Here is a 12,051-nt window from a genome sequence, read left to right on the forward strand (position 1 = left end):
ACAATCGTATACACACTTTTTTGGGAAGCCGAAAAGTTACTTGGTGAGTTGTTACTATCTTTGATCCTGCTCGTCCTTCATTAGCTAAAAGAGTAAGTAAATGGGCAAGTCACACAAGAGCTCTCAAAATCTCTCCTTGTCTCTTTTCCTCTTACTCTCTTAAGTTGGCACGGAGATAACCAACAACTGCGGCCCAGAGACACCTCCCAGCCGATGATGAGGTGACATCAAATGCCTTCAAAACATGTGACCCCAAACTCCAGCTCAGAACAAATTGGGACTTAGGAATTTGTCCAAATCATTTATTGAAGCTGCTAGGAGTGTGCTGGCAGCGGCAGAAGCTATCACACTTCATGGCTGAGCACATGTGCGAGTCACCTCCAGCTCCTGTGCTAGTTCCTCTTGCCCTCCGACGGGGTCACTCATCTCTGGACAGAGGGGGCCTTGGGACTCGATTCTGTTAACATTAACTCCTTTAGCAGTCTCTTTTTCTCCAGTGTTTCCTTTGCCTTTTTTTTCCTTTCTCTCTTCTTTCTCTCTGCCTCCTTTCTGACTTGGTGAATGTGGCTGTCTTCGCCTCTGTAGAAGAGATCCACTTTTCCTTGCAGAATCTCTCTCGCTAGCTTTCGATTTTGGTCAACTGATCTCGTCTGATGGCACTGGAAAACAATGGTATTTTGTTAAGCGCTTATGGAAGGGCAGATCACTGGGCTCGTTTTACAAAATGAGATACTAAGGCCCTGCTTGCCAGCTTTCATTCTCTGCTGAGACGGGGCTCTCTTCAGCCCATCATCACACAATGTAATGCTGTTAGGGTTTCCCCAAGTCACAAAGTGTATGATGGGCCAGTGCAGGAGCTGAGATTAGGCAGGGCCTCAGGATCTCCATCTGCCCTCCTAGCAGTTGCAGTTACTTTTCTAAGGAGTTTGGCCAGTGTGCACAATGCAGGTGGGAAAGCCAGAGCTGAACAAAGGGCCTCCCCATCCGCCCTGAGTTGGTTCTGGGCAGTTGGTGCTTCCTGGGCAGCAGCCAAGCACAAGGGATGTGGGCTGGGTTTAATGGTGAAGGGCCTCTGTTGTTCTTTGGGGATCACTGGGCCCGGCAGCCCCTCACATGGGATGGGTTGCAGCGCCATCTAGTGGCACACAGGGAACAAGCCACAAAACGGGGAGCACAGCCTGCGTCTGCAGCCAAGAAATGGCTTCCCTGAAGGAGCAGCCCAGCCCATCTAAAGCATGCTTTAAAGCACAAAAACTCGGATAGCTTCTCTACAGCCCCGTGTGAACAGCCACAACTATATCTCATTTGACAGCCTTACAAGCCATTTTAAGAATCAAGACTAAGTATTAGTTCAGCAGGGTGACATGACTTACTGAGTCACTCAGCCAAAAAGTATCTGAGGCAAATTTGAACCCAGCACCTCTCATCTCTAGGTCCAGCTCTATCCACTAAGCCGCCAAGCTCCCCCTACAAGCTACTCTTTAGGGCACACTTTGGCAAACCAAGGTGAGGTTGGTGGGTGCCGGGGTAAGGAGGGAGTAATCTCATCTGGGGCAGTCCTTTCCCCTTCCCTCACCTTGACCACGATGCCAGACGGGATGTGTTTCAGCACCACGCAGTTGTTCGTTTTGTTGGTGGCTTGGCCACCCGGACCGTGCCCTTTCACAAACTGCTCTTCTAAGTCCGTTTCATTCAGAGGAAGGAGGTTGCGGGAGTCCGTCTTGCCTGTCACCTGGGGCCCACACGTCCCCATCCTGGGAAGTAAGAAGACAGGCTTCTTCCACAGCCAGAGCCCCCATAGCCCTCTGCTAAATCTGCTCAGTGAGGCTGGAAGATAGGTGGAGCCCAAAGTGTTCATGAAGGAATCTGTAAGAGACCAGAGAACAGGGCCACACTTTGACAAGATTCACTTTGCAGGGAACAAAACCCCTAGCTACAGAGATCTTGGGTTCACAGTAGAGGGTATTCTGAACTTATAAACAGATGACATTTCTCTCTCTTTAAAAAAAATGTATTAGAAATTTAACAGGAATTTAGTGGCTAGCATTTATGTAGGACTTTTAAGACATGGCAAAGGTGGAACAGTGAATAGAGCACCGGACCTTGAGTCAGGAAGACTCACCTTTCTAAGTTAAAATCCAGCCTCAGACATTTCCTAGCCGTGTGACCTTGGGCAAGTCATTTAATCATGTTTCAGTTTCTCATGTGTAAAATGAGCTGGAGAAGGAAATAGCAAACCATTCTAAGACTTTAACAAGAAAACCCTAAATGGGAAAACAAAGAGCTGGATGTGACTTGAACAAGCACTTACGTAGGACTTCTAAAATGTACAAAATATTGCATGGGCTATCTTATTTGATTGTCACAACAATAGTTTGAAGTGGGGACTGCCATCTCCATTTTATAGGTAAGGAAGCTGAGGTTGACAGGTTACCACAAAGTAAGTGATTGAGGCATGATCTGTTCTCAGTTTTTCATGACTCCAAGTCTGGCAAGATACCCACACTCTGCAACCAAGCATACACCATCAACACAAACAAATATACTTGCTTAATAAAGATATTTACATTTCTTTTTGAACGTTTGTTTGGAAATCTGTTATTTTTACTTCAGCTTCATTTTCAAATATTTCCTTCCCCTTCTCAGAGAGCTGCTGCTTATCACAAAGAACAAGGTAAAAGGGGGCAGGGAGCAGTTTGGCAAAATCAGCTCATCAACTGAGTCTGACAGTAAGTATATACACAATTCTATATCTGATCTTCCCAAACAGGTGACATCTCTAACGTATTTTAAGGTCTACAAAGTATATTTTATATTCACATCACAACAACCTTGAAAGCTAGAGACTATGGGGACTATTATTCCCATTTTACAGGTGAGGAAACGAAGGCAGAGAGAAGTTCTAAGTGCCTTTTCTGTGGTCATACCTCCAGTAAAGTCCTGGTCCAAGGTCCGAGGTCAGGTGGACTTTCTCTCAGACCACCTGGATTTCCTAACTGCAGGTCATAGACCATTTGGTTTAACAATTTTATTTTTGAATAAGAATCATTTTAGTGATCAGGTTAGTAATGAAGGGACTTGATCAGAGATGTCAAGGGATGTCCCAAGCCTGCTCTTAAGCTATAACCCTGCCTCCTGCAAAAAATGAAAACCTGAGATGAGGATTTCCCTAGCAAAGAACCAACACTCCCTCAAGGACTTGGGGATTTAAAAAAAATCAGATTAGATTGTGAACTTGGTGGGGACAGGGTCTGTGCTAACCCTGGTGCTTCCATAATAAGGACTTTATTGCTCGTTGACTCAAAACAGGGTCAAGTCTAAAACACCAAACAAACAGAGCAGCAGATTTTTAGAGAATAAAAATGCAACCTTTTATACCAGACATGCAAATATCCCATAAACTCTATGTGCTCTCGAAGTGTGGGAAGCCACACTGAAACCTTGGCAAGCTCCAAGGCTAGAAGATTGCTTAAATTGAGAGGAGGCAGCTATGGTCTACTCTGTAGCTAATATCTTTATCAAGTCATAACAGTCACCTAACTGTTACTTTTTAATCTTGCTGGTATCACAAGGTGGAATGTCATATATCTTTTCCCTCTAAAAACCTTGTAGGATGAGGCTATTTTAGGGATATTAAATCATAAATATTTTCTAAATAGCCATTATGTGCAAAGACACACACACGGGGCTTGTACTGCTTAGCAAAGACACAGCTTGTCTGTGTTCTCACAGAGCTTACGGGCTTTTTGGGGCGATTATACAAACACTCACTAAAGAGATACATGCACTAAAAACGTAATTATATAGAATTACATTTCTATTTACACATGCACACATACATATGTACAATACAATTATCTTTTAAATAAGCAAGAAGTTTTACTTCTCTCTGAGGAGGGGAACTCATGGACGATCCTTATGTCCCACTGTTCCCACTTCTGGTCCAGGCCTTGCAGCCCAAGGGAAACAGTTACTGTAGAGAAAGGGCCTACTTTCCTTGCTACCACTAACACCAGCTGCTAACCATGGGTCACTAATAAGTAGCTAGTTAGATCCATGGGCCTTGGGAATAGCAGGATCCCCCAGCCCAATGGTCTGCTTCCAGCCTCATCACTGGCATTAAAGATGTATTACTGTCCGTTTTGCCCTCTGTTCCCTAAAGACCAAAGGACCTTTTCCATCTGACTTGCAGCAAAAACCTCTTCTGTTAGAATGTGAACTCCTTGAAAGGGGCTGTCTTGCTTTTTTTTCTTTTTAAAGCCTTACCTTCTATTTAGAATCAATACTGAGTATCAATTCCAAGGCAGAAGAGTGGTAAGGCCTAGGCGACTGAGATTAAGTGACTTACCCAGAGTCACACAACTAGGAAGTGTCTGAAGTCAGATTTGAACCTAGGAGCTCCCAGGTCCAACTTACCCTCTTTTCCTTCTTTTACTCATTCATCTTTGTTTTTATATCATCTTTATTCCCAAATATATGCCAGCCACTCCAATGAATCATTCTTTGTAATAACAAATTTAAGAGGGAAAAAATCCATACATTAGCCAAGTCTGACAGTATTTGCAGTATTCTAATCAGTTTGTACACCCATAAGATTGTAAGCTTCTTGAGGGCAGGGACTATCTTTTGCCTCTTTATCTCTGGCACTCAGTGCAGTCACTGGCACACAGTAGGTGCTTAATGTTTATTGATTGATTGTCTCTACCTTTACAAAGAAGGTAGGTGGTTTCTCTTGTCTTATTTGGAACCAAATTTGGTTATTATAATTGTAGAATTCAGGGCCTGTTTGTTTTTTGTACTTCCCCCTTACAACGACTGATGATTTAACTGGCAACAGAAGAGCTGCCAGGCTACTGTCTGGTCAGTGACTTAGGATGGAGAAGATGGAACTAGCAATAGTCTGAGGTTTGTACCTATCCCAAGCTCACCAGAGGTACAGAATAGTAAAAAGATTAAGCTTTTTCCATTCTATTTAAGTCTTTCCTTATGATCTCCTTTTATCAGATGGTGGACCTCCACAAAGTCTCCCCTTAATTCCTCCTTATGGGAAAGAGGTAATTGTTCTCAAGAACTGTGCCAGTTAGTTGACCAGCATTTTGTTAAATGGGTACTAGGTGGCAAAATGGATAGACTGCTGGGCCTGGAGTCAGGAAGACTTCAGTTCAAATCTGGTATCAGACACTAGCTTGGTGACCCTGGGAAGTTACTTCTCCCTGTTTGCCTCAGTTTCCTCATCTATAAAAAATGAGCTGGAGAAGGAAAAAGCAAGTCACTCCAGGATCTTTGTCAAGAAAACCCTAAAAGGGGTCACAGAGTCAGACATAGCTTAAAATGACTAAACCATAAGGTGCAAGGCATGGTGTTAATACAAGGAAAAGGAAAAGTCTCTGTTTGCCAATAACCATGTACAAATATGATACACACAGGATTCACTGGGTGTAGTCTCAAGGGATTTGTCTGAGGAAGAGCCAGGAGGGAGGCCAGCATCACTGGGCTGGAGAGAGCAAGGAGTAAGAAGCCTGGAAGGGTAGGAAAGGGTCTCTGAACACTAAACTGAGCATACTGTATTTAATCTTTGTGGTGATAGGTGGCTGTTGGAGTTTACTGAGAGAGATGGCAGGAGGGTCAGACTTGTACTTAAAGATGAATTAGAGTGGGCAAAGACTATTGTGGTAATCTGCTGGTGGGTCTCCCTACCATAAATCTCTCCCATGTAGTTTATCCAAATGATTTTCCTAAAACATCGCTGTGACCACATCACTTCCTCGTCTATAAACTTCCTCTCCCCTCTGGAATCAAAAAGAAAATCCCCTTTGGCATTCAATGCTCTTCATATCTTGCCCACCCCACTTTCCAAGGCTTGCTCATGATCCAGTGGAACTTGCCTTCTTGCTTCTCCTTTTGCCAGACCTTCCATCTACAGTTCTAATTCTGCGGCTTTCCACCAGTCTGGAAGGGTTCGCCCTCCTGACCCCCATCTCCTGAGTTGCTTCAAGGATCAACTTAAACCTCTCTCTGTGAGAGGTCTTTCTTCCTCCTCTTCCTCCCAGTATCTTGCTCCTTGCCTTTCCTCTGGCATTATCTCCCATTTACACTCTTTAGATCTTTCATGGATGCAATTTGTTTGCATGTTGCATCCCGTATGAGAATGTGAGCTCCTTGAGGGACAGGGGCTGGGCTGTGGGCTCTTGCATTTCCACTGTTTTGTGTAGTGCCTGGCACATAGTTTGGTGATTGATTGAACTTGAAAAAAAATACACATAGAGATCCATTTTGAAATTCTTTAAAAATATATTTCATTAACTCATTCTTCAGTATGAAAACATAAAAGGCAATTATTTTTAATAGCAAATATATCTTGATTGTGTTTATTGCTTTGGACTAATTGCTCTGAAGACATCAATAAATGCTCGATGAATGACTGAACAATGATTTGCAGTTGAGTATGTATGGCTCTCATATGCCAAAGTGAGGAATACGAGATGGATAAGTTCTTATAGCATTAAAAGATCTAAAGGAAGGCCTCTGGTGCATTGAGCCAATTCTCTGGAATGGTCAATCAACAAACATTTATTAAGGACCTACTATGTGCTAGGCTATGTGCTAAGGGCTGGGATTTGCAGAAAGCCATGGATAAGAATTGCAACCAAGAAAGTACATTCGGATCTGAACCAGTGGTAGGAGTACCTACCCAACAAAAGCATACCAATACTTTTAAGTTTTGAGATATATTTAACTCATTTCTCATTATGAAAACACACAAGGCAATTATTTTAATAACAAATACATTTGATTAAACTTATTACTATATATTAGACTATCTGCTCTGAAGACATCAGCCAATTGGAAGGCATCGGACAATCACAAATGTAACCAATTGCTTGTCAGATGCCATCTGGACTGATGCCCTGGGGTTCTCAGTTGAACTACCACATCTACATTTTATAAATGGCTTCCTTTCGAACCTGAAATTTCCATTCTGTTCTGGTTTATGCCAACTGGTCTTAAACCCAGACTGAGGATGACTTTAACTCATGAAGCTAACGTCCCAGCTATTTATTGTTCCTCCAAACAAAATGGATTGTTTTTGGATCCTTGAGCAGTTCCAGCCTTTAGAATCTTAGTTTAGTCCTGAAAGGCAGCACTCACTGAAACCTTATCTCCTTTGTTTCCAGCACAGGGAAGGAAGGAAAAAAAAGAAACACTGAAGGGATGTTTTTGTTTCCTAGATAAATATACAAATTTTAAGGTTTTCTAAACAGGTGCTCATTTAAAATCTTCTAATGTCATGTTTTGAATTAGGATAGTACTTCTGTTTTCACTCTTCACTAAACAAACATAATTGAAAATGCTCTAAAGAACTTTTCAAGTATCATATCAGCATTGTACTAAAAAAAGTCTTCCCTTATCTTGTGACAAGGAAGTGATCCTGGCTTCTCAGAGAGGCAGCAGCATAGTAGATTGGACAGAATGCTGGTTTTAGGACTCTGGAAGCATTAGCTTTCCTCTGAAAGAAACTTAGTTATGCATCCATGACAAGTCACTTAACCTGAATCTCTTATTTCCTTGCCTGTAAAATGGGAATGATGGACATCGAACCTATGTTTCACAGGAATTGTTGTGAAGCTAAAATGAGATAGCTGCAAAGCATTTTGCAAACTCTCAAGTGTTATGGAAATGTCAGTTACAATGATGAAGGTGCTATGCCAGCAGGGCCCAAGCTCTGATAGGCCCTACCAAATTGCAGGGTACCAAGGACAGGCCTGATAATAAGTGCTGGCTATCATCAAAGGCTCAACCAACCTACCAAATTTCAACTTATCATCAGATTGGCTACAAAATAGTAATTTTTTTTGGCCAAAGCAATGAAAACCACCAACCAAGTTATGGAAGGGTTGCATCTCCATGGATGGAATGAGTTCTTGAAATGATATAATCATGAATATATTAAGTATTTTAAGTGCCAGTGCTACTATTGAATAGAAAAGGAGGTGGGCTAGCTGATGACAGCTTGATAGCCCAGAGATATCCAGTAAACAGTAAAGGATGGAGAGGAAAAGTTTCAGCATGTTTGGTTGGTTTTTGGTGGGGTGCTAATGGAAAGTCTTAGATATTAATCACATAGCATACGAAGATGAGGCTGGGTTGCAACGTGCACTGGGGAGTATGTCCCCACATTGATTAAATAAAGAATCCAAAGCACAATGCTAAGATTTTATGTGGCTATTATAATGGTCTGAACTGGTTTATTTTTAGTTGGGATACTAGTTAGGGTGTTTGAGGAAGTAATTGCATGCCTCTGAAAAAGTCCTTTGAGGCAAAGTATATTCCCACTACAGCCGAAGGAAAATGAAGATGACTCACCAGACTGAAAGCTAAATGAAAACCTGATGTCATGATTCTCTGGATCAAGTAGTCAGTGAGGTATTGTGGGTAGTACTAGTATTGCCATTTTCTAATTTTCACAAGAAAGACCAGTATCCACTATAAAAACCACATAAAGATGTGGATTAGATTTGTTTCTTATGTTAGAAGAATGCTGGATCCCACTCCCCGACCCCCCAGCTTATTTTGTACTGTCTTCTCCAAATAGTCCTCGTGTAACAAGGTTTCTTTGTGAAAACTGCTTGTCTCTGATTGAGGATGGATCTGGAACACAGGACTATTGATTTTTATGCAGCTTCTCTTCCGTTCCCCTTAGCAAATCTGAGCAGGCAAGACAGTGAACAGTCTAGGGCATTAACAAAGAGGGGAAACAACTCTGAAATAAAGCTGTGAAAGTGCCAGACAAAGGAGGGAGCTGAGAGGGCTTTATCAGCTGCTCATTAGACTAACCCACTGTGTTTCTTCTTCAAACCTCCACCTTTTTGTCCTGGATCAGTGCTTTCAGATGCCCTGGAAAGACATCCGCCCAACTGGAGTTCAGGAAGGTCCCCAGTGTTCACTGACTGGTTGCTCTGTTTGGCAGCTAATTCTAGCAGCCAATCAGATTCTTCTAGACACTCCCAGTATCTTCTGGCCAGACTCCAAAGGCTGCTAAAAAATGACCAACCCGCCCATGGTTCCACTTCCCCAAGCCTAAAGAAGAATCCTGATTGGATCTTGGCTTTTGTGACACTCACAGAGGGAGCCCAGAGTCTTTAGGGAACAATAAAAACAGCTCAAATTTTGCTCTGAGTGACATTTAAAAGGGGAAAAAGAAGGAAAAGTTAAAAAGCAGCTCCAGTAAGAGGAAACCAACATCTATGGTAGCTCTGACCCACTTCCTACCTTCTGTGTGGGAAGAAAGCTTTAGTAGAGAGCTGGCTCTTTACCTGGATTTTCTCTGCCCTGCTTCTCCCTGCCTCCCCCCAATTCCATGAACACTTCTGCAGAAAACAGCTGAATTCAGCTTAGGTTAGGGGCCTCTCATATTTGGTAATCTTTTTTTAGAAAGTCTGGCAGAATTTGTCACTTTTTGCCTTGCCTTCTGGATCTATGGATAAAGAATGTTAGTTTCATTTCTCATGTTTACAAGCTGAAACGATCCATTTAGTAAACTTATCTGCAAGGCTGCTTGGGAAAAATGAAAACAGGTCCTCAGTATGATATTATTCACTAGAAAACTGTTATTTGTTAGGAGAGAACCTACCTTGAACCCCAACCAAGGATTCAAATGATGTCTGTAGCTTAGAACTGGGGTACTTGGCTAGACCACGCATCTGAACTGGCAACAGCAAGGCCTGTCCTTGGGTTAGGGACACAGGTAAGCAGGGAGGTGGTGTCATCATCCATTTAATTTTGGTGGTGTTTTTTTTTTTTAAACACTTACCTTCTGCCTTAGAATCAATACTGTGTATTGGCTCCAAGGCAGAAGAGTGGTAAGGGCTAGGCAATGGGGGTTAAGTGACTTGCCCAGGGTCACACAGCTGGGAAGTGTCTGAGGCCACATTTGAACCCAGGACCTCCTGTCTCTAGGCCTGGCTCTCAATCCACTGAGCCACCCAACTGCCCCTAATTTTGGTGTTTTTGAAAGAGAGAAAGCTACACAAGGTTGGAGTCTCCCTTTTCTCACTAGAGGCTGTCCCAAACATCTCTCTTGTAGCATTTAAAGCTCTTTGCAGGCTTGCCCCAACCTATTTTTCTAGCCTCCTTAGACACTGCTGCCATTCAGGGAGTCTTCTATCTAGCCTTCCTTTAACAACTCCATCTCCTGGTTGCCATGCTTGAAAATTCACTCCTCACCTGGCTTTCACAACCCCTCTTTCTCTTCAAAGCTTAGTTTAAGCACTGTCTCCTATCTACCCAGGCACTAGGGCCTTATTCCTTGTATTTATTTTGCAATGCTGCCTAATGGAAAGAGAGCTGACCTCAAAGACCTAATCAAATTTTTCCTCTGATACACCCTGGCTGTGGAACTCTTAACCTCTTAGTCCTGCATCTCCGTAACTGTCAGTTGCTTCAGAATCAATACTATGTATTGGTTCCAAGGCAGAAGAGTGGTTTGGGCAGGAGAACCCAGTAGCTGGGTTGGGTATGAGTTGTTTGCTCATGTTTAATAAAAACAGCAGCTGAACTATGGATTATTTCTTAGAATGAATATCAGAAAGCTCTGCCATTGGCTGCAGCAGAAAGATTTCCCTTTTTTAACAAACAAAAAACCCTTACTTTCTGTCTTAGCAAGGACTCTAAGTCAAAAGGGCAAGAGTTAGACAAACACACTTAAGTGATTTGTCCAGGATCACACAGCTAGCAAGTATCTGAGGCCAGATTTGCACCTGGGTCCTCCTCCAGGCCTAGCATTCTATTCACTGAGCAATGTGTGCCCTGAAAGATCTGCTTTTTTAAAGATGTTCAGTTTTTTATGGTAAATTGTTACTGAAGGGATAGGGAGTAGACCTGGTATTTCACTGGTTAAATAAACTCCTTCTACCAATGCTAAGTCTGCAATACCTCTATTTCTAGTTCTGAGAATTATATAGAACAGGGTGTCAAACTCAAACAGAAACAATTGGGGGCCATTAAACTATATAAAGATCCTTGAAGGGGTATACTGATTTCAAAAACTATGTATTAACATTATTTATATTTTCTGTGTTTTTATTTATTTTGTTAAATATTTTCCAACTTCATTTGAAATTGGTTCCAGCCTTAGAGGGTTGTGGGCTGCATGCCTCTAGGTTGTGTGTGTCTCTGACAGCTCTGAGGTAGAATGAGGGAAGAAGGGATTTGCTCTGAGTATGAGAGAGGTGGAACCTGTTCTATTGGCTTTGAGGCTGGTTCTATACCCACTAAGCCATGCTGCTTTTTATGCTCCAAAAAGTTAAAAAAAGAAAAAAATTCAATAAATTAATAAAGAGGAACTCATCAGGCAAGGCAGTATTGCAGTATTAAGAGGAAATAAAGTGACCAGCTGATGGCACCAACAGCCAAGTGATGAGAGAGAGACTTGATTTTCAGGAAAATGTTTAGCACTTCACATTTAGAGATCCACTTCATCACTTCCTACAAAGCTATACTGAAAATAACCATCTTGGTTCTTCCAAATCAAGGCAACCCCATAAAAGAGCAGTCATGGTATAGAGATTGCATCTGTAGCTTCCTTATATCTAAGGCCCATCAGTTTCAATGCACATGATTTTGAATTCTAGCCTATAAAAATAAAGCATTTCCCCCCCCAGAACTCAAAGTATTTGTAGAGGATTTTTGTTCCAAACAGGAAAAGCACAAAGGCCTAATCAGGAAATATGGAAGCTATTTTTTAATTTAACTGGATAAGAGGAAATAGGACTATTGTGGCTCTGCCCTAAACATTTCAGGCTTTTAACTTTGGTCTTCTGAAGTAGAAGGCAAAAAAGAACAATTTTTACAGAGTTTTAGCAATATTCTCCTCCTCTCCCTTCCAGAAAACATTCTGCTTTTAAGATCTAGATAGAAAGTGTGGATCTTTTTGAATTCCAAAGAAAGTGCTATAGTGATCTTGTCCTATTTAAAGCATCTAACAGTAGCCTTGTGACATATTTACTTAAGAATAAGTACAGAATCAACTAAAGGTCACTTCAAAACATGATA

At 42.0% G+C, this 12,051-nt stretch overlaps 1 protein-coding gene across 1 annotated transcript; it reads right to left on the reverse strand.

Annotated features, from left to right (window-relative positions):
* Positions 1–288: 288 nt before the first annotated feature.
* Positions 289–5,917, reverse strand: MTRFR (mitochondrial translation release factor in rescue). The gene is made up of 4 exons (XM_044658751.1): positions 5,886–5,917; positions 5,698–5,789; positions 1,577–1,866; positions 289–659 (listed from the first exon to the last, which is right to left on the reverse strand). Exons 1-4 carry the CDS (start codon positions 5,915–5,917, stop codon positions 423–425), a joined length of 651 nt encoding a protein of 216 aa, XP_044514686.1. The 3' UTR covers positions 289–422.
* Positions 5,918–12,051: the final 6,134 nt, after the last annotated feature.

Source organism: Gracilinanus agilis, chromosome 1 (genome assembly GCF_016433145.1).
Source record: "Gracilinanus agilis isolate LMUSP501 chromosome 1, AgileGrace, whole genome shotgun sequence".
Taxonomy (NCBI): domain Eukaryota; kingdom Metazoa; phylum Chordata; class Mammalia; order Didelphimorphia; family Didelphidae; genus Gracilinanus; species Gracilinanus agilis.

Excerpts from the sequence above, each read along its gene's own strand:
- MTRFR (XM_044658751.1), bottom strand. The coding sequence starts at position 5,917 with ATGGAAGGTCTGGCAAAAGGAGAAGCAAGAAG. Across the intron at positions 5,790-5,885 it reads GCAAAAGGAGAAGCAAGAAG|AGGGGAGAGGAAGTTTATAG; the intron begins GCAAGTTCCACT and ends TTTTGATTCCAG. Across the intron at positions 660-1,576 it reads CGTCTGGCATCGTGGTCAAG|TGCCATCAGACGAGATCAGT; the intron begins GTGAGGGAAGGG and ends ATTGTTTTCCAG.